At 37.9% G+C, this 23638-nt stretch overlaps 1 protein-coding gene across 12 annotated transcripts in view; it reads left to right on the top strand.

The window, feature by feature from the left end:
* The window catches only part of LOC122795548 (muscular LMNA interacting protein), a 2709240-nt gene that overhangs the window by 1867569 nt on the left and 818033 nt on the right, over window positions 1-23638 (top strand). For 10 of the 12 annotated variants that reach the window (XM_044063771.1, XM_044063763.1, XM_044063765.1 and 7 more), the window contains one exon: window positions 4473-4526. The exons of the other annotated variants lie outside the window; for them this stretch is intronic. In XM_044063771.1, coding sequence (XP_043919706.1) covers window positions 4473-4526 — 54 coding nt within the window. The remainder of the gene's footprint in view (window positions 1-4472; window positions 4527-23638) is intronic. 12 annotated transcript variants of the gene reach the window in all.

The following is a 23638-nucleotide window of genomic DNA, read 5'->3' as shown; positions in this document are numbered from 1 at the left end:
GCTTGATGTTCCTTTCAAATAGTTAATAAATTCATCCAATCTTTCAGGGGTTCTATCCCATAAGATATAAGCTAATCCACAAAATGCTTGTAGAAAATTAAGTTCACAGAGAAGTCATGCCCCTGAAGAACATATTCTTCTTCCCATTTAGCCATTACTATATTGGCGTAGCTGTTGGCACACGGTGTGCCCATAGCGACGCCCTTCTTCTGAATATATGTTCTCTCATTAAATGAGACCACATTCATCTCCAGGACCATTTCCAGTAAACCACATATAAAGTATATGGTAGAATTAGAGTAGTCACTTCTTTGATGTAAATATGACCTCACAGATTCAATACCATATTCATTCGGAATCACTGTGAACAATGTTCGTACATCCAACGTCTCAAGAAATATATTTTGCACCTGTCCATATTGCCTTGTACTTTGATATAAGGCTTCCAGGAAATGTTTATTATCTCTTAAAATGGTAGTGGCTTCGGATAGAATAGGTTTTAATTTGTGCTCAATGAAAATGGATAATAGCTCAGTTATCCACCCATTTCCCAGCAACTATTGGACGGAAGAGTGGATCGATATAATTTTATGTACCTTCAGTAGTCCAGTGATACTGAGAATCACTGGTTCCATAATCATAGAATAATCATACTGGGATGACATATAATTCTGCTAATCACCATATCATATAAGTTATCATGTACCCGTTTAATAAGTTGTTTATGTTTCACATTGTCAGTTTCATTATATGTTTCAGTATCACTTTGACATATAGAGCTCAGTGTCCATAACAACATGGCTCCACCTTTGTAATATTCATATTGCTGGATTCCAGTGTAATTCCTGAAGGGCTTGCCTTTCCGCTGATATAATATTATTGAATAGCCGATGACATTTATTACTTAATTCAGTAAATAATTGTTGCTGACATACTTTCACAAAGGTCTCTAAATTAGGATGTAATGCAGGCACATATGTACTTAGTTTTTTCAGGTCACTATCTTCTCTCCATGATACATCCCCAAAAATACTGTGTAGCATAGTATTCCTAGCAAACAGTCTTAAATTAAATACATTTTCACTCAGCCTAGTCCACTCTGCTGGTATATAAGAGAGGCCATGGTTTGGTAATGACATTTGAGATTCAGTTAACATAATACTGGATAAGTTAACCACCAGACTATTCATTTCTTTTTCCATTTGTCTATCAGATTCTGGTGTTCAGATCTTTTCCTCCTTTTGTGACCCCTGCTCAAAGACTGGTTTTCTTTTGCTCTCTGCCCTTGTTTTATCACTACCGGTAATTGAAATAAAAGGGTGTGCTGAAGGTTCTTCCTTCTAGCCTCTAAAGCTGTCCTTTCTTCAACTATTTTGTGGATTGCGATCCCCAATCAGGTCTCAAAATATCCACATTCCCTGTCCCAGTATTCATATTATTTTGCACTGCAGGATTGTTAATTTCTATAGGTGTTTCAGTCATACTGATCCCTTCTTTCTTTGCTTTCGGCCATACAAAAATATTCCCCTCCCTGAAATCTCTAACATCCCTTTCCATCTTTCTTTTTACTAAATTGTAGTTTCTGCTCAAAGGCCATCCGCTCAGCAAAAATATTATTCAATTTTAACTGACAAATCTCACTCTGATATTGAGTGACAAGTTGCTTTTGTAACCACTCCATACTATCAGCTAATTCAATTTCCGTTGGCTTAAAAAAGTCTATAAGCAAATTTATATAATTAAATCTGAGCTTTAAATTCATAATTTGCCACTTTTCAAGTAAACTAAGATAACACTCACTATAACGTGGCATACACAGGACCCTCCATACCCTAGGTACGATACAGTGGTGTAAACAAGCTTTGAGATGCAAACAGTGCCATTGCAGCCATTTCAATTTAAAACAGCCATTTTCCTGTTCTGTTATAGCTGTCAGGAACTTTGTGAACTCAAAAGGGTCTTACAACAGCTATTCCATTCAAATTTATGTGCAGTAAAGGGTTCTCTCACTCAGATGAACTTCCAGTCATTAAAACACACATTTTCACTTAATCTCTCAGGGGCATAGTCCAACTTAACTTCTAGCCTTTCAGACATAAATTCCATGTGGTCCTTGGGTGTAACAGCTGCAGCGGCAAATTAAGACCAATAGAGCAACACCCACAAAGGCTAAAGTCTGATTTCTTATGTGTGTCATGTGTTCTATGTGTTTTAGGCACAGTGTGTGTGACTTTGACAACCTGGTTTATATTGTGTATGCTTGTACATGACAGTTATGCCTCCAGTGATATTCTATATGTACATCTCTCAAACACTGTATCTGTTTTTTTAAGGATTAAGTAGTTTCTAGTGAGCATGAGACATTGTCTCAAGATATCAATATCCACTAAACTGGCTATTGAGAAACTGGGAAATTGCATATCCATTGTGCCAGGCTTATAATTGGTAAGGTACAGGGTTTTGGTATATGGGTGGGATAGCAGATGGCTACTAAGGGTGTTTTATGGATTAGGGACTACACTAAACTATATAATACTAAATTCAATGGTAGCACTACTCAACATGCCAACTAGCTGCTCTAATCTTCCCCACGGGAAAGGTAGTTGTTCTACACTCACTGAGTTATAGGGTATAATCTTATGGGTAGTTTTTTTAGTATAAATTTGCTTTCTAGATGTTTGAGGCTATACCAAGCATTTTTCCTTTAGTTAATTCTGGCCCCTTAAAAATGTGCACCCTTAGTTATTGTTTTTATTCACTCCACCCTAATTTCCAATGTATTTGTCATATAGACAGATAACACCAGATGCCTCATAAAAGTGGGTACCCTTGACTTACTGTTTATGTTGACTCTAACACTACAGTTTTTTAACACAAACCAGCAAAAATATATGACTTTTCAATAGCTAGAAATGGTCTTTAAAAAAGGCTTTTAAACTGGAAACATTTTTTTTTTCATTTTTATGATAACAGTGGGAATGAATCTGTTTCTTTAAGAATGAGATGGAGGTGAATAGCAGCCTAACCAAGCCATGATGTGTATGCTAATTAGAGACTTAAGCTCACATCCAGTCAAATGACCTATTGGCAATCTGTGACTCATAATCTCATTAGGGACTTGGCATCCCCTCCAATCAGCTGACCAATTACCTAATTAGGAACCATAGCCTTATCCCCAGTCATATGGACTGTTATCCACCACACACCTTTGTGTAGGATTGTTTAAACAACTCAAATTGTAATGTTTTTTCTTAAGGAAATATTATATCTGATGAAGTCTGATAAATGAAAATGCTCATTACCTTGAATAAACCAGGCAATTTAAAGCCTAAAGCAGGAATACTTATTTATTTGTTATTATTTATTTGTCTTTTGTTAACTGGGTTAGTCCAGCTAAGCCACAATCCCATTTTCAGTGGAGACCCAAGGAGAAAAGCTCCAACAAGAAAGAAATAGCAAAATTACAAATCTGTACAAGTTAAATAATCAACTACATATGAGCAAAAATTATACAATTTAAATTTAACACTTGGAGAAAAGCTCCAACAAGAAAAAAGGTGAAAATACAGGGTGGCGCAGTGGTAGTGTTGTTGCCTCACAGGAAGAGGTTCTCCAGTTCGATTCTAGGCTGGGATGCCTTCTGTGTGGAGTCTGCATGTTCTCCCTGCATTCGTGTGAGCTTCTTCCCAAGTTGCAAAGACATATGTCTTGAGCTTTTCTTCCTGGGCCACCACTGAAAATTGGCTTCATTCCAAGTCAAACTTTCCTGGTAAACAAATGTTAAATAATTAAAATGCAAAGCTGTACAAGTTAAATAATCAAGTACATAAGATCAAATGTTGTATAATTTAACACTTGCACAAGAGGTGGTAGCTTATAAAGAAACAGAGTTGAGTAAGTAACCGAAGTTGAATTACTTATGTATGTCTAGAACATACAGGTTAGTATACAAGGTAATATTACATAATGTTTCAAAGAACAAGCACTTTTGGCAACATGGAACAAGGGGTGTTGCTATTTACCTAAAATGTATGTACAGTAAAGCTGCTTACAGCTTTTCACTTGCTTAACTAGAATTATTTCAAAAAAAATTCCTTGGAGATCTAAAATTTAGGGTGAAGAGAGTAGGAGGGGGTAGATGTGATAAGGCTGGATCATGGCATGGGCAGATGCGGTAGTTTGCAAGGAAGTTTTTCATTTCTTTTTTGAAGCTGTTCATGTGTTGAGTATTGCAAATATTTAAGGGGATTTTCTTCTAGGCTTGGGTCACTGTGCTTTTGTAGAATAGTTTGCCTATGTTCTTACTGGGCTTGTAGATCTCAGGAAGGAGTTTGGATTGCTTTACTTGATTTTTGAGACTGTGTGCATTCTACTCAAGTTAGCTGTTCACCTGCAAAATTCCTACAGGGATGCAGCAGTGGATTATGTCAAACAAAAAGCCTTTTCCTTTTTTTTTTACTTGTTGGCCCCAGAGAGAAGAAGCTGCCTGCTTTGGAGAGCATACAAGAGAATCTACTCCTCTGAAGGTAGCCTTTATTTGTTTATTTTATTCAAAAGTAAGACTGTTGCTTCTTCAATTGCTATTGATGAGGATGTTTGGAATGTCACTTCCTTTTATCGCTACAAGGTATGTCTGCCCTTGAACTGCTGAAATTTCCTGAGGCACTATTAGGTTGTTTGAAATGATTATTTTTTTTAGTTTTATCAGAGGACTTAAATATACCAGACAATTATTTGGACCACATTGTCTATTCTAAGTAAAGTTTGTTAAATCACTGGCAGAATTTTTCGTAGGCAACTATTCACAAACTCTGAAAGAGAATAATCAAAACAATAAATTATTAGATATTGTCTGGGTAAATGATGAGATATGAGTTTTTAACTGTAACGCAACTGATCATTTTGGTAATTCATATCTTTCTATAAGTGTTAGGCAGTGTTATCATGGGTACTAGGAGGTTATAACTGCTTAGCTACAAAATGGAACTGGAAAGAATACATGAACATTAATAGTACAGAGAAATGTTGGAACTTTTTCTACTGCTTATGGACTCTTCTATTCTCAAATATGTTCCATGTTCTAATATTAAAACCTCTGGCAAACGAGTTACGGACAGATGTTGGTGGAATAGACCATTGCAGAAAGGTTATACTAAGAAAAAAAAAAACACTTCTGAAACACTTACAGGACATACAAATCCATTATGAGTAAGACCAGAAAATCACAAACATGCACCAAAAGAACCTTATGTAATACTCCAAGGCTCAGTATGAATCAAAACTTCTGTATACTGAAGAACTCAAAAACCAAACAGCAATACCAGTCCGGAGACCACCACAGCACAGCAAATTGCAAACTCATGATAGGGTAACTGAAGCCACAATTTATTAACGTGCAAGCAGAATAAGAAATATCACACACGTTTTCGTCGTTCACCTCAAAGCTGTGCTGTGGTGGTCTCCGGACTGGTATTGCTGTTTGGTTTTTGAGTTCTTGGGAGTTATTTACAGCATTTCTGACATTGGTGTATTCTGTATACTGAAGACAACAGGAAGGCTTTTTGTAAGCATATGGGACAATGTAGAAAGATAACAGTTGGGAGATACGTTTGAGTATTACAGTCTTTACTATCTGTGATCCCTTAAAATTGCAGATAGTTTCTATTAGGAATTATTTCGCGATTCAAGCAGCAGTACATTTTGAGGTCTTCTCTGAGTTTGAAGAATAAAGAGGTATGACAAAACATCACTGATATACTTAAGTGGTATTACGTTAGATTTATCTGGTGTTAGGACCAGCACAGCCCCTCATCCAGATGATTTGAATTGAAACTTTTTATCCAAAGTATTTAATTCACTCACTTTTGCATATTTGACATATTAGCACTTTGTACTCTTGTCTTGTCCCAGATGCTTGGAAGGTATACCATGTAACAGCTATGTCAAAAGGTAGAGATGTTAATAGTTTGGGGCATATACATTTTATAAGTCTTGTGTGTAAGGTTTTTGAAAGAGTAATTATTTCATTGTTTAAAGAATCTTATAGGCAGTTAATTGATATTTTTCATGTGCTGTTTTTTCTATGGACAGTTGTTGTGACTGAGTAATGTTTTGGAGTTATAGGATAACACTGCATATACCTTTGAAATTAGTGCACCTGTGGACACGGCTTAACTGTGTCTCTGCAGAGCTTTTGATCCATTGATTAGCTCCTTAAAGGCATGAGATCATTGAGTGTTATTAATTAAAAAGCACATTTTTTGGATTTCTTAAACAATATGTCTAATGTATGCAGTATATTTTTGATACAGCAAAATGTATGATTCTCCACTTCTGTACTAGCATCAATAATAATTATCCATTTGTTACCAATTATACTGTAATTGCAGAGTCTAATACTGTGAACGGAGGATGCTATTTGGACAGTTAGCAGCAACAATTGATATTAAAGGTGGAAAAAGTTTTGAAATGATTTATTGTGGTCTCATTTTTTAATATCACAAAAACCTGACATTTTAACAGGGGTGTGTACACTTTTTATATCCACTGTATGTGTCGATGAAAGGGTACTTGGGATGTTGTACCTTCGAATAAGTAATATAGACCCTCAAATCCCATGGGTTGCCAATATTTTGACAATTGCACATGCCTACACATCCATTTCATGCAGGACTCCCAGCATCTTCTCTCCAACAAACCCAAATAGCAAAACAGTGCTGGAAAAGAGTCACCAATAAACAAAATGAACAAAATTGGCTCTTTGGTAGTTTCACACCATAAGCTCCATACTCCTAGAAAGGCATGTACTCTGTATAAAAAAGCAGGTGTCCAAGCAATTAAAATGACAAACAGAACTTTAATAAATACAGGTTAAGCATTTTCATCCCTACCACAAGCATGAGGCTTCTTCTCTCCAACATCCATTGCTGATGTCATCCTCTATAAATTGTCCTGCAACCTTGTAAAACTCAGTATTGTGCCATGGCATTTGTGTAAAATACTGAGTTCTCCAGTTGGTGTACTTAGGTAGGGATTCTAATCTCACTGCAGTCAACTGGGAGGTATCGTGCACGTGTGTGTGTGTGTGTGTGTGTGTGTGTGTGTGTGTGTGTGTGTGTGTGTGTGTGTGTGTGTTTGTTTAGCTAGTCAGAAAATGCATAAGTGTATATTCTGCAGTAACCATTCCAATCCCATGCATTACCAATATTTTGGCAGTAGCACATGCCTACACATCCATTTCATGCAGACCTCCCAACGTCTTCTCTCCAACATCCAGTGCTGATGTCATCCACTATAAATTGTCATGCAGCCTTGTAAAACTCAGACTTGTGCAGCGGTGCTTGTGTTTAATACAGAGTTCTCTAGCTGGTTTACTTAGGTAGAGGTTCTGTTCTCACTGCAGTCAACTGGTGAGTGTGTGTGTGTGTGTGTGTGTGTGTGTGTGTGTGTGTGTGTGTGTGTGTGTGTGTGTGTGTGCACTTGTTCACTTGCCTGATATAACATTAAAGAGAGCATGTTATAGCAGCATGTGGGACTTTGCTATTACGATCTTCCTCTCAACAGACGCTGCTGATGTCATCACCTATAAAGTGTTGTCTGTCTGATACCCTCCAAATCAGACTTGTGCTGTGGCAGTTGCATTAAATACAGACTTCTGTAGTCAGTGTAGTTGGATAGGTAGGGGTTCTGTTTTCACTGAAGTCAGCTGGTGTGTGTGTGCGTGTGTGTGTGTGTGTGTGTGTGTGTGTGTGTGTGTGTGTGTGTGTGTGTGTGTGTGTGTGTGTGTGTGTGTGTGTGTGTGTGTGGGTGTGTGTGGGTGTGTGTGTGTGTGTGTTTGCTAACATTAGAGAGAGCATTTTACACCAGCATGTGGGACACTGCTATTATCATCTTTCTTTCACCAGACACTGCTAATGTCATCACCTATAAAGTGTTGTCTGACACTCTCCAAGTCTGACTTGTGCTGAGGCACTTGCTTTAAATATCGAGTTGTTTAGATGGGGTACCTTAGATACATAGGGGTTCTGTTCTCACTGCAGTCAACTGGGGTGTGTGTTTGTTTGTGCACTTGCTTGACATTAGATAGAACATTTTACACCAGCATGTGGGACGCTGCTATTACCATCTTCCTCTCACCAGACTCTGCTAATGTCATCAGCTATAGCTGACTTGTAGATGCACAGTATTTCCATTAGGGCAGTGTCAGATACAGGGCACAAGTCATCTCATCCTGTACGATACAGATTACAGTGAGAGAGCTTTTAGTCTATCCACATACATCATAGGAAGGTTTGCAGGGCTTGCATTTTCTTGGTGAGGAACCCCACCCCTGTGGTCTCTCCAGCTGATGCATGTGTTTGGTGTATATGCAAAAGGAAGCATTGTACTGTATTAGTGTTCTGGTGAGGGTTGAGTATAGTGGGGTTATAACATCCTCAGATCTGGATAAAATGGCCTGACTTATGAGGTGTATGATGTAGCCTTTCCATTCCAGTGTGAAAACTTGGTGATTGAAGTTAAGATTGCCATCTACCTGTGTTCCTAGGTCTTGCACTACTGAGTTTGAGCATGTTGTCAATTAGCAGAGAATTCCACTTTGCAGAAGGAAAAAATAATGACACATTTTTGCATTTATTTGTAGACTGTGTGGCTTTGGCACCAATCATTTGTCTGTGTTAGCCCCTCCTGTAGTATGTTAACATCATTGGTGGACTCAATGATTTCACCCAATTTGCAATCATCAGCAAACTTGGCAATCCAAAGGCCTTATATTTTAGCCTGGACTTCCAAGAAATACATCCAAAACAGTAAAGGACCCAGCACAGATCCTTTCGGTACAGCACTGGTGATGGCTCTTCTGGTAGAGATTGATTCATCAACGTTCACAGTATGCGCCCTTTCGGTGAGTCAGTTGGCTAACCATCTAGTGATGTAAGGGGTAATCTCCATCTGGGAGAGTTTCTCAGTAATATATGAGTAGGGGATTGTGTCAAAACCCTAGGCCAAAATCATGAAGGCAGCATGCACTGTTTTGCCTTCATCCACGTTTAAAACACAGAACCAGTGGACCATGACATAATCACAGATGACCTATAGTATGACTCAGAGCATACACCTTCCTGACATGATTGGATACACACAATAAAGCAGCTTCCAGACAGAACATGTTCCTGTAAAAGGGTATACTTCAACATGCATCCATCTGAGTGTGTGTGGGGGGTAACATTGATGCATGCATGCATAGAGATATCCTGATTCTCCTCATCTGTGAGGTAGACCAACAAGTAATTATGGACCTTTTCTAATTGGACACTAGTAATTTTTTATTTATTTATTTTATTTTACATTTGTTTATTGGGAAAGTCCGACTGGACACAGGTCCATTCTCAGCGGAGACCTGGGGAGAAAAGCTCCGGTAAAGTATAGTACAAAAGATACAATATGGTAAGATAAGAAGTGAGTATCACAGCAAGCAGGAGATTTATACAATTGAGTTTACTTAGCAGAAATTAACAATTTTAAAATATTTAAAAGAAAGTCAATACATTAGAATATACATTTATGAAACCCTGAGACAGTTTATTTATTTATTTTTTGTAGGATATTTATCATCGGTAGAGTAGACGAGAATGGGAGGTAGAGAGACATTGTTCTGATGTAAGTAGTTTGATGAAGTAATATCCCAGCTGTGTGCAAAAGACATGCTTGAGTTGTTAATGTTACATCCATGTCTGTTACACCTGTTAGATGTCCTCAAGAACGTCATTGAGGGCATGCATGATGACAATACCACCCAACATCTCGACTAGGTCAAGGCATTCGACATAAATCCTCACTGAGGTATTAACTCAACAATGTCACAAGTGGCCATAAACACCTATATCACCAAGTGGGTAGACCAATGGATCACATGAGTGACATGTAAAAATTCTGAAGTGCGTAATGTGACCTATAGCTCAAGTCCAGTGATCAGGCCCGTACATCAGGGGTGTCTGTTATGCCCTTTCCTGTTGATTATTTAAGTCAAAGATGTCAGTAATGACGTAAGCATCCTGTGTCAAAACAACCTTTTGGAGGTTTGCAGATTGTGGGCAATCATTGATTCCAGCTGTGATATTAATATAACACAGACAGTATTAACACACACATGAAAGATTGGTGCCACAGTCATGAAAACACATGAGATTAAACAAAAACATAGAGGAATTTGTTACATTATGAAAACAAAGGCACAACCAAATGATAATGTAGGCATCACACTCCTATCAGCAGACCAAGTTTTATGTGACCTGTGTACTGGGATAGATTGTATGTGGAAAGTCCACAAGCATGTGCCCACAGCGATGACTACTCCCTTGAATGTAACACAATTCCTGAGTAAGTGCAGGACATTGGTTCATAAGTTCATAGGACAATACTAGGCTATTGGCCCAGAGGCCCTTACAAGCCTAGCCATGAACTTCAGCCATGTTCCCACAAAGACAGCACCTGTTTATCCTATCCAGCAGGGACACAGGTGGGATACCAGGGGTATATTTTCTGTTTCCCATCCAGTCGTCCAGGTTCCTCTTAAAGAGGGCTAATGAGGTACTCTGCTTGACATGGAGAGGAAGTCTATTCCACAGATGGGGGAGTCAATGGGACACAAATCTATCCCACCAGCAAGTTCTATTAATGTCACAGACCAGGTTGAATCCTTGCATGAGGGTTGCACGAGTGGATTTTGACTTACGGATATGAAGCAACTCCATCAAGGCTGAGTCTGAGATGGCCTTGTATGCCAGATACAGGTCACCTCTGAGCAGTCTGTATGAGACTGAGTAGAGGGACAGGGCTTTTAGCCTATCTCTATAGGATAGGTGTTTGAGACCCTGGATTTTCCTGGTCTCTCCAACTGCTGCATGTGCTTGCCAAGGTACATGCCGAAGGGGGCATTGTACTCAATAATGGGTCTAATAAAGGAAGAGTACAGGAATGTTATTGCCTCCTTGTTCTTGGATGAAATACCCTTACTTATGAGGTGGGCCATGTAGAAAGCCTTCTGTACAATAGAGGCAACATGGTGGTCAAAAGTCAGGTTGCTATCAACCTGGGTGCTCAAGTCCCTCATGACTGATTGCATGCTTAGTACATTGTTATTATGTGATAATTAGTGCGGACACCATTTTCCCCAAAGGGGATAATGATGCATTTCTTGGCATTCAGTTTGAGACCATGCTTCGGGCACCAGTCATTAGTTTGGTTAAGACCTTCTTGGAGGATGTTCACATCACCAGGGGAATTTATAACAGTACCCAGCTTGCAGTCATCTACAAACCTGGTCAGCCACAGACCACTGGTTTGGGCTTGCACCTCAGAAAAATATATCCCAAACAGTAGAGGCTCCAAGACCAATCCTTGGGGTAAGCCAGTTGTTACAGGTCTACTACTAGAGGTGGCTTCCCCTATTTTGACTGAGTGGGTTCTACCAGTGAGCCAGTTAGCTACTCATCTGGTAACATATTAGGCAAAATGGTACTGAGTTCACCACCATGATTAAAATGTTCCAATTTTAATAAGTTCAAACTCTCTAAAACTGTTGAGAAACGTAAAAACAGATGAAGCATCAAATGATAAGCACTTTTGTTAAGTTTGCCTTCTTCAGATCATGATTTCCTGTGCTTCAGTCTATATCCTTAAACAAATATTCACCAATCAGGTGATTTCTTTGCAATGTTGGTCCCTCCAACCACAAGGTGTCAATCACTTTCTTGGAGGCAGACGAGCCTCCAATATTAACCAATAGAAAGGTGTTTCTGTTTCAGAATAGGTTTCAATGGAACCATTACATTTAAGCCTGGGGGCGGTTAGCTCTTAAGTTATTTAGCCACCCACTTTCATGAATCTCAGTATTGTTTTGAATATACCCAGCTCTATGTCCTGTAGGCACACATTCTATAGCTTTAAAGTTAAAATAATGGGTTGGATTTGAGCTAATATGAGATGCCAGTGCATTTTTCATGTCTATTGGATAGCCTAGTACCAACCTATGAACCTGTATTGTAAGTGGTGTAAAACCGTGTCTTTCAAGTGTTAATCAGTTTTCCCTATGTAAAAACAAGGGCAAAGGTGGCAGCATGCTAGATATACAAGATGTTCGCTGTTGCAAGTTGCTTTAATATTAAATACATAGCTCTTGCCTGTAGTTGGATGGATGAAAGTATTACTATTGTCTATAAATTGACAGGCTTTACATCTTCCACATTTGTTGGTTCCTTGTCTCAAAATATTAAAACTATATATTCCCATTCCTGGTAACATATGGGTTGATGATTAGCTGGGAGAGTTTATCTATTATGCCTGAGTGGGAAATAGTGTCAAAGCCTTTGGCTAGGTCAAGGAAGGTGGTGTGCACTGTCTTGCCCTCATCCATGGCTTTGGTGACTGTTTCGAAGAAGGCAACCAAGTTTAAGAGGCATGATCTCCCTTTGACAAAACTAAACTGTGTGGGATCAAGCATTTGGCGGTTGCCAATGTCCTTGTTTATAAGGTCCATGATAATGCATTCCATGGCCTTAAGGATCAGGCTAGTTAGGCTGATGGGCCTATGATTGCTTGGGTCGGTGGATGCTCCACCTTTGTGCAGTGGGATGACAGTGGCTGTCCTCCATTCTGCTGGGATGAAGCCAGTGCACAGGCATTGGTTGTATAGGGTGCCTAGTGGTGCTGAGAGCTCTTGCTTGAGTTCATGTAGGACACAGCCAGGGATGTTGTCATTCCCATGGACGGTGTATTTTTTACATTTGAGAGGGCATTAATAACATGATCCCTGGTGATGAGGGGAGGTAAGCAGGTGCTGAGGATGTCCTGGTTTACTGATGGGGGGAGAGAGGGGTGAAGTTTTCACTGAACTTGTCTGCCAGCAGGTTGGCTATATCTATGGTGTTTGTGTATGTGGTATTCTTGACCACCAGTTCAGAGCAGATTTGGGAGTTACCGTTGAGATTGCAGACATCTGCTAAGAAGGCCTTATGATTGCCCTTAGTGGATGTGGCCAATTTGGACTCAAAGTCAGCTTTAGAGGATTTTGCCAGTGACCTAATTTGCTTGTTCAGACAAGGGAGAGATTGCTTCCAACTTGGCACATGTTCCTTCTTGTTCTTGGACAGCATTTTTCCCTTTTATTATAGAGTCTGTTTATTGCTGCTGTCCACCAGACAGGTTTACTCTTCCTTAAGGAAGATGATTTGATCCTGTCACGTATTGCTGAGTCCATGCAGCTGTATACATGCTCATGTAGTTTTTTTATGTAGGCTTTTACATTAATGCTTGATTCAACTGAAGGGATGGTTGCTGTGAAGCTGCTTATACCTGCCCTCAGGAGATTGTAGTCAGCTTTGGAAAAGTTTTTTTGCTCGACCCTGGCAAGAGGAGGGGGTCAGGGGAGATGGTGACTTTGAAAGTGATTGTTTTATGGTTGGATCTTGCCAAGGAGAATGACACTGAAGGGGTGCTACAGTGGCTACTCATGTTAGTTAGGACCAGGTCCAGGATATTTTCATCTCTTGTAGGGGTGTCAACCAGCAGATCCAATGCACTGACATTGACAAAGTCGAGGAATCTCTGGGCATTCATGTTTGAGCTATTATAGGTCTTCCACTCTATGACTGGGTAGTTAAAGTCACCCAGGATCAGGGTAGAAGGTTGAATCTTGATGGATTCAAGTAAGTCCAGATAGGTGGAATGGGCTTCCTGAGTCATGGTTGGGGGTATGTACCCAGCTATGATTTGAATAGGTGTTTTGTCAATAATTAAATGCACCTGGAGTGCCTCCTGTGTGTCATATGGTTTAACCAGCCTGGAGGTATGTATGTCTTTGATAAATATTTAAACTCCACCTCCTTTGGCTTTGTAACCCTCTGTTTGGTGTCTGAAAGCTTGGTAGGACAAGTAAACTGGTAAGGCTGGGGTGCTCTCAGCAGCTTTAAACCAGGTTTCTGTGACTGCACAGATGTCAGCATCTTCCAGGGTGAGGAATGATGGCAATGAGTGCAGTTTCATCCACATCAAAGCCCATAATACCTCCATAGTTCACAGACTTCATCACACCTGTAACTTAATGCACCCTTCTTCATGTACCTCCCTAAAGATCATCCAGTAAATGTGTAACTCACGTGTACCACTTTTGGCACAGTGAGCTCCCATACATCTTATTGGCCATACCTGGGTATTCTTTTTGTAGCATAAGCATTACTGTCTAATGCTGCGGAGCCCCCAGCAAGGTCTTATACCAGATGCATGTATGATACCTGTTCCAGTGATAGAAACAGTATTCATAAATAGCTGTTTGTTAACATTGATGGCGTGAGTTACATTTGTGATGGTGTGGATTGTGCCATATATATGCCATGCACACCAGGCAAATAGTCTGGATTTATCATAATGTCACATACAGGTATAGCTGTGTCCCTCCTAACACTTCCAGCAGGATGGTGTGCTTGATTACCCTCATAGATTGTAGAACCATCTATGATTACTCAGAATCACATATGTTATGTCAGAGACATGGGATTACTGATGGTATTATTCAGATATTGTCCATGATTGTGCATGTTTCTGTGTACAGTTGCCCATAAGCCTGTAACTATGTCCCACTAGGTGGAGACCTCTGCTGACATATTCAGGCAAATCAGTTTGCACAACTTCACAATATGCACCTAACTCCTATTATATATAACATCCCTGATAGATTTCTTCTCCATTGTTCATGTCAGGATGCTTATATCACAAAGACTTTTTCCCATTGTTATGTCACCTTTTGTGATAGTCACATAATATACATTTTCACTGTGCAGTTCATACTGTACCATGTCAATATGTGATTAGTGTTCCTGCTACAACTAGCTTCCCTTTACATAACCTCATCTGCTGTACTTTACAATGTTTCACCTGTTTTCTTTCCCCTGTGTTCACTCCTACAATTCATCTGTGTGTCCCTATTCAATCTGCACGCTTTCCCTGTTTATTTTAAATGACAGTCCATGTACCATTAAGAATAATTTACACAACTTTTGTACAGAATTCCTGAAATGGGATTCCACAATGCTCTGCACTGCATACACTGTCCTATAATGTATTTGGACCATATGCATTGCTATACTAATAACCCTGGTAATCATTATGGCATTCTACACAATCCTGCAGACCAAGTTTGTCCATAGGTAAACCGGTCTAGATGTCTACTGCTATCCGTATTGCTTTGCATGGTTTCCTGGCTGACAGCACTGTTGCTAGCCATGAAACCACTCTTGTTTATATTTAAACGCAGTGTGCAGCATGAACATGTAATTACTACTGCTGCTCACCACGCAAACACACAAACTCTGTGTAGGCTTTGCGCAAAGCCTATAGAGAGTTTATTGAATCCCAAAAATAATGTTATTGTTTTATGAAACTACAGTTTATTTTAATTAATACTAAACTGTAGAAAAGTATCTTAGCTCCGTATTGCTTTGCATGGTTTCCTGGCTGACAGCACTGTTGCTAGCCATGAAACCACTCTTGTTTATATTTAAACGCAGTGTGCAGCATGAACATGTAATTACTACTGCTGCTCACCACGCAAACACACAAACTCTGTGTAGGCTTTGCGCAAAGCCTATAGAGAGTTTATTGAATCCCAAAAATAATGTTATTGTTTTATGAAACTACAGTTTATTTTAATTAATACTAAATTGTAGAAAAGTATCTTAGCTCCGTATTGCTTTGCATGGTTTCCTGGCTGACAGCACTGTTGCTAGCCATGAAACCACTCTTGTTTATATTTAAACGCAGTGTGCAGCATGAACATGTAATTACTACTGCTGCTCACCACGCAAACACACAAACTCTGTGTAGGCTTTGCGCAAAGCCTATAGAGAGTTTATTGAATCCCAAAAATAATGTTATTGTTTTATGAAACTACAGTTTATTTTAATTAATACTAAACTGTAGAAAAGTATCTTAGCTCTCCTGTGACTGTATCTCTACCAGAAACAATTTTCAGGCAGGGACTCATCTCACTTTCAGCAGATGATAATAATGTTGACATTCCTTATGAATATCAAAATCTCCCTATTGTTCAGTAAATGAAAAGTGAACTTACTGAGGACTTCAGTGGTAGATCTGTTTAACTTGCCGTAAGAGATCTCAATCTTGCATCTTCTCCATCAAAGCTTTTTTTGATGCACTTGGTAGAGTAACTTACAACTTTGTTTTAAGGGATTGGCAAGAGATTCTTTTGAAGGTGTTAATTCATTAGTGCAGTCTACCCTAGTTAGTTCACAGTGCAGGGAAGTCTTAATAGTTATTTCATCTTGCCTGAATAACTCCATTCCCCTTATAGGATATTAAAAAAAAAAACTTCTCATTACCAGGGTAGGATGTCACACTCTTTAAATATAGCTGGTCTTTGTTTGTAAGCCTCCAGAAGATTACGTTTATCTTTGTAGAGATGAAACACCCTAGCATTTTTTTATTGCATTTTTGGACCTTTACTCTGAGTGCCTGCCTTGCTCTAAGAATGTGTCTCTTTATGAAGGAAATTGCAGGTTATAATATGCAGTAAATCCATTTTTTCCAGTTCTTTAGGTCTGAAATTTGAAAATTTTTCGCAAGAATCTAACTCTTGTACTAATAAATGAATAACTGAATGAGCATATACTAAATAGGCAAGAGTCATAACTTTTCCATAATTATTCTGTTGCTTTACTTTCTCTGCATATGGAAGATGCCTTCGTTTGGAGATATTGCTGCAATCCCTATTAAAATCTGGGCACGAGGGAGACCATTTTTCAATTTTCTGTACTCTGACTTTCTTGTTTTAGAATGAGTGTAATAATTAATAATTAATGGCCATTGTTTTGAAGTAATAGTCTATACAGCAGTCCTTTCTTCCTGGTAATGATCACAAATATCGCTGCTTTATGATGGATACTGTGACAGTGAAAAACAAGGAAGCATAAGTTTCTAGAACAGTAGTCTTGTACTTTTCAAAGTGTCTGACATTAGTATACATGACTTGTAAAAGGACAGCATGGATCTAGAGCTTTTCTTCATTATTGTGCTATTCTGGAGATGTAAGTAACCACCAGCTCTAGTCCTGAAGTCAAGAAAATAGCATTTACTTTTCTGCCTTAGAAGTGTTGGACTGCAGATGAGCAGAATCAGGAAGAAATGTTTCATAAAATTCTTCTCATCATTAGCACTCAGGGGATATGTCCTGCTCATAGTGGCACACATTGAAGGAAATGTTGCTTAAAATTGTTCTTATCACTAACTGTCAGAGCATATGTTCTTCTGAGAGCTGTCACATGGAATAAATGCTCCTTAACACTGTTCTTATCATTAACTCTCAGGGGATATGCCATGGTGATAGTGACACACATTGTTACTGACGATAAAGCAGAAAAACACAATACATTTTTGATTCCATCTCAGTAAATTGGTTTAAGAATTTCTTCATGTAGGCAAAGGCAGCTTAAATAAATAAGACAGGTTTCAGCAAAATTTTCTTTCCAAAATGACCCACCATCCTTCGGTTTTAGCATACCTTACTCTAGTCATTTTACAACACTCAAACAGTAGTGTTAATTTTAAGTTCCTGAAAGATTCTTTGTGTCAGTGATACATCTTTCTTCTCATTCACTATACCAGTTATGCATCAATCCATACATTTCCTTGTTATAAAATTGATTTGCTAATTTGTGCTTTAATGCTTTTGTTGGCATTTGAACTAGCTAAACATTTGGGATTAAAGCTAATGATCAGAAGACAGTGTGTCCTATCCCCAAGGCAGAAGTTTGGTTTTACTGACAGTGCAGGATAACAGGGAAGTAGTGGAGTGCTATTCTCACACGGTGTCTATAGTTTATAGTTCCAGTTTTAACTGATAGCTCAGCTGCATGTTAACTTGCATGCCTTGGTAAAATGAAGGGCATTTATTTACATTTTGGTATTCACAACACTTAGTTATGTAGTCTGTTTCCTAGTTTGAATACCTTGTCTACAGAATTTAATGTCACTGCTTGTCTTAATGTATTTTGACCAATGTGACCAGTTTCTGGTCCATGTAAAAAACGAAAAAAGTGCACACTTGTGCATATGCTTGCATATGCACAAATAAACACACACACACACACACACACACACACACACACACACACACACACACACACACACACACACACACACACACACACACACACACACACATACACACACACACACACACACATAGATATGAATGCAGAGAAAAAAATGCCCACACAGATACAGGAACAGGCACACATATGCACACGGTGCCAAAAAATAACATCATAGAAGTACCAATAACACAGCAGGAATGCAAAAGTAATACTATCATACAAGTACTAATAATTCAGCAGGAATGCCAAAGTAACTTGAGGAACAGCATTTGTAAGGATAATGACATTATGTAAGCAATATGACACAACAAGGTGGTTTTTTGGTGTGATAAGACAGATGCTGTTACTGGTCTCATAACAGCAAATCTTGGTGCCTAATTACGGCTCATGAGTTTGCACTTTGTGCCTTTAGTATCAGAGATGTGGTATTTTGTTAGCATAAAGCATACGGTGCTTTGACCACTTTTTATATACATTGTCAGTTTGGTTTGCTTATGTTTGTGTTTTCATTTGTATTTAAATTTAAGGCTACCTAAAGACAAAGTAATTTCTGGATAGCCATTGAAATGTTGGGACCTGCTAGAGCTAGTCTCAAAATATGGAAAATAAATGGCCAAAAGATTGGACTGACATATACTAAGTCTAAGATGCCATTTCTTGGAATATTACCTTTTCTCTGAGGTATGGTGATGTCAGAGTTGGCATATATAAGTTTAGAGGGAAGTGTTCACTTACCCCCCACATGAGGGCATGCAGGTGGGGCTTGCCCCCCCCCCTTCAAATGTCATAAAGAGAAGAGCAATTTTTTGAGATTCACTCTTCTCAAGTGTTTTCGGTCTTTATTTTGTTTTGCTTGTCGGGACTCGGCATTTTGAGTGCCGACATTTCAATAGGAAGCCTAATTTTGATGTATTTTCTTAAGTGGGTGCTTTTTTTTATATTTTATATATTTTGCTCCGTCTGTCCATGTGCTGTATTCAGTTTAAAGGCCACCTAAATTTTATTTTATTTATTTATTTTACATTTGTTAACTGGGAAAGTCTGACTGGATACATATCCATTTTCAGCGGAGGCCCAGGGAGAAAAGCTCCACATTGAAATTAATTTACACTACAAATTGTGGTTACAGAGAAGTCTATAACCATTTAACAACATCAGTGACAGGTTATAGTCAATATTGTGGTTACAGAAAAGTTTGCAAACATTTAACATCAGTGGCAGGTAATAGTCAAGGTTACATGTAGTTAGAAATAATCATTTAGACAAAAGCTGTCATTGTTGGTAGATGGATTAGGTATACAGAAATAAAAATTACATGTCTGAGCAGTGCTTAATAAAGAGAATGCTTTTCGGATAGAAGGTAAGGATGATATTTCATCGAATGGTGTTAGGTAAGAAGGAAGTAATTTAGTGTGAGCAGAGAAGTAAGTTCTCTTCCTGATGGTGGGATAAAAGAGATCTAATGTTTGAGGGAATTGTATGTTGTCAGGGTGGGGAAGAGAAGATATAAGGGTATATACCTCTGTCAGCTAAGTTTGGGTTACCTTTGTCTTGGTATTAAATGGGTTAGTCAGGGTATAGACCTGGTCATAGCTGAGTTTATTTTGCTTCTTCTGATTTTTGTTTGGGTTAGTCAGGGTTTAGACATGGGCAGAGCCAGTCACTGTTCATGTACATTTTTAGGGATGCTTTGAATTGGGGCAAGGAGCATGTGGTGGTTAGTTCAGCTGGAAGTGAGCTCCATTTTTTTCAGCAGAGTTGGAAAACAATGAATCTCCATCTGAGTTGTTGGCTTTGGTGGTTTGTACTAGCATTTTGTTGGATGAACGGAGGGATGCTAGGTTGCTGTAGGGGGTAATAATATTAGTCAGAATGGGAGTACTGGTAGGTTGATTTAGGGTTTTATGAATCATTATGAGTTGGTTATAAAGACAAAATAATTTCTGATGTGTTTTATAAGTGTATGCCTGTTATATAATGTTTTGTTTAAAGCACTATTTTTAAGTTTCAATATATATTTCACACCGAGTTTTCACTTGTCTTACATGCTGATGAAGGAAGGTTGAGAGGTATGACACTAGGTTTACAGATAAACTGTCCTACTTTCACATTTCCAGAACCAGCATAAGTGAATTGACAAATATATATAAAGTAATTACTGGAATAACAGCTAAGCTACGCACCAACTTGAAATACATATCTGGTTATATACATTGTTTCAGTTCTTGCACTATAAGTGCACTGCAGTGGCTTTACAAAGGGACAGGCTATTGGCAACATGCAGTGTTAACATGCTGTACCAGTACCAGTCTTGTTATATTTTTCATATATGTCAACATAAATTGACAAACCTCTAATTTAGGACTATTATGAGGGATAAAGGCAAATCCTCAGTCACAAATGATTTTCTGAAATAAAAGAAGGAAGTATACGTCTTGTTTCTGCATTATTTCAAGCTAAATGCTACAGAAAATAAAAAAGGTGATAAAATAGACTGTCGCCATGAATAAGCGAATCATTTTGCCCTTTTCAATAAGTAATGTTATGAGACAAAGGCATGATAACTTGATTAGCTGCTGTAAAATAAGAATATAATAAGTAGGAGACTCAGCTGCAAATGATCAAACTGCCTTATATCAGCAACGCTAAAAGCTACATCATCGGGTGGCAGCAGTGGACATGAAAGCTGGCCTTAAAGTTGGACAACCTAAAAAAAAATAAGGACACTGTAAGTACTTAATGTTAAAAACAGCAAGAACAATAACTGACTACTAGCTCTTCCAAATGGAAAAATACCAACCTGATAACAGAAACAAAAGGAGTCTTTCACAAGAAAGCAGTTTATTAAAATTAAATACTTTTTTCTATAACATGACTTATAATTCATCATAATAGCCTGACAAACAGTGAATATGCTTTAAATATCTCCTCCAATGATGTAAAAAACAAAAACATCAACTTAAAATCTCATGACACAAAACAATTATGTATTGAATGCAAGCATGTATGTATATGTGTATAAATATATATCTATATATATATATATATATATATATATATATATATATATATATGTGTGTGTGTGTGTGTGTGTGTGTGTGTATGTATATATATATATATATATATATATATATATATATATATATATATATATATATATATATATATTTATATATATACACACACACACACACACACACACACACACACACACACACACACACACAAAGTTCCACTTAATAATTATTCAAATATTGTGTTTCAATTTTATTTTATAGTTGAATTTTAGTGCTTTAACCTTTCTGCCAACCTCCACAGCTTCTATATTTGCAATTCAGAGCTCCGGACTCCATCTCTGCTATGAAGCAAACAACATCTAAGCAATTGTATATTGATTTATTTTAAACTTAATTCCAGGAAAGCACACTGTCTTTGTCAGCAGATGGCTTTCTCCTCCCGATATTACCTTAGTTGTTTTACTGTAACTAACCCTAGCATGTGTATTTGTTTCTTATTCAACCCCCCCCCCCAGAAATAGTGTAATACTGTGACATTCCTTAATATTTTAGCAGTGGAATTCTCCAGAATCTTTTTTGTATGTAACCCTCAGCCTCCCACAAGCCGCACTAACAAATTAGCCCATAACCTAGGGATTTCATAAGTATATGAGTTTTCAGTAAAAGATAAAATGACTGAATGAATTTTTCTCCACACCTTCCTTAGTCCTGGCTCCAACCTCCATGCATCATTTGTGAATAAATTACAGTCTTGCTACTATAACACAGCAAAGTTTGCCTCTAGAAAGCCAAATCACACACAGCATTGCCTGGCCATTAAAGAATTGCACTGGTTTGAATTCTCCCATTACCTAACCTACACCCAACTAACTCTTGCCCACAAACTGATCAATAATCCTAACAAGAGCCCTTCTCTTCAAACTATCCTCTAACCATACACCCCTCCCAGAAATCTTTGGTCCTACTAATAAACAACTCTTAAGCATAACCAAACCCAATGAGTGAGCTGGACAAAGCCTTTATTCCGATGCCATTGCCAAACTATGAAATGCTCTGCCTTCCTCAATCACTGAATTAGACTCTATAAAAACATATAAACCTGCTTAAAATGCCACTGCCTTAACAATCATACCTGCTCATCTGTACATATGTCTAAGCCATCATAAACACAGTTAACCATCCACTTTATTTTTTCTTCTTTGCCTAATACTTAGTCTTGCTAACTTCTTAGAAATTCTTTACAAGCCCTTTCAATATCAATTTGAAAACTTTAATTTTACTTCACCTTTCTAACTTCTCCTAATACTAAGTCTAGAACTGCCTGCTGTTACATGAAAACAATGTCTTCCTGGAATTTATCTAGTTTTCTGAATTATTTTGTTCAATTTTTTTGCATACATTGATATAAATAAGTTATGTTAAGATGTAATGCTAGTCTGTACTAAAACTGAACACTATTTCTCTGTACTTTGCAAATTTTTACAATTGTATAAATATTTTGTATCTTTTCTTAGGGATATTTTCCCGGGCCTCCACTGAAAATAGTTTCTGAACCAACAGACTTTCCTGGTCAACAAATGTCAATAAATAAATAAATAAATGAATAAATAAATATAATCTAATGCAGTTTTCTCCCACTTCTGTGTAATATGTTAGTTAACCTAATCAGCATTGTACCTTTTGTTTATGTCTGGGTTGTAACCATTTATTTAATGTGTGATGCCCATATTTTATGCTTGTCTTTTTGCTGCTGTTCTGTTGTATTAAGTTCTTATAATTTTATATATTATGTCATATCCTATTATTATTGTAGTGCTGTATGCAGCTTTTCTCCATGGGCCTCCACTGAAAAAGTTTTTTTTACCCAGAAGGGCCACCCCAGTCAACAAATGGTAATGAATAAACAAACAAAATCACACTTCCTACCTCAATTATGATTAATAAAATCCAAGTAATTACTTAAACTTACAGATGGTAATATTTTCTAAGGCAAGGTCAACCTCATGTTTTACAGTAAAAGAATATATCTCCACTCAAATGATTCATATAATGCCATGGGGTACTGTTCAGTTCATTTATATCAATATTCAAATTAAGTGAGTTAGACTATCATTTAATAATTTCCTTAATGCTGTTACTGTATTTCCCACTTTAAAGCCACATTAAAACTGTTATTTTCTCTGTATTGATTAATGAAAGCGGCCAAATAGTCTTTTTATTATTTAGGCTCCAATGACAAGGAACCTACTGTGTGCAAGATTAGATCCATTAGGTTCTGCATCTAAATGTGAGATCTTTAAACTGCCTATATCTCTTTTTTGATTTCCTTTCTTTATCTTGGTCACTGTGATTGCTAGTATCATGAATTAGTTTTAGCTTCTTACCAGTGTAAGGTGATGAACAGCCAGAATCCATTTTTTCACATTCTTCAGGGAGTTTTTTTAACTGCATGTGATG

Source organism: Protopterus annectens, chromosome 2.part2 (assembly GCF_019279795.1).
Source record: "Protopterus annectens isolate FY-2018-M chromosome 2.part2, PAN1.0, whole genome shotgun sequence".
NCBI classification, from domain to species: Eukaryota; Metazoa; Chordata; order Ceratodontiformes; family Protopteridae; genus Protopterus; species Protopterus annectens.
The sequence above is the reverse complement of the archived record's forward strand: the minus strand, read 5'-3'. Positions and strand labels throughout refer to the sequence as shown.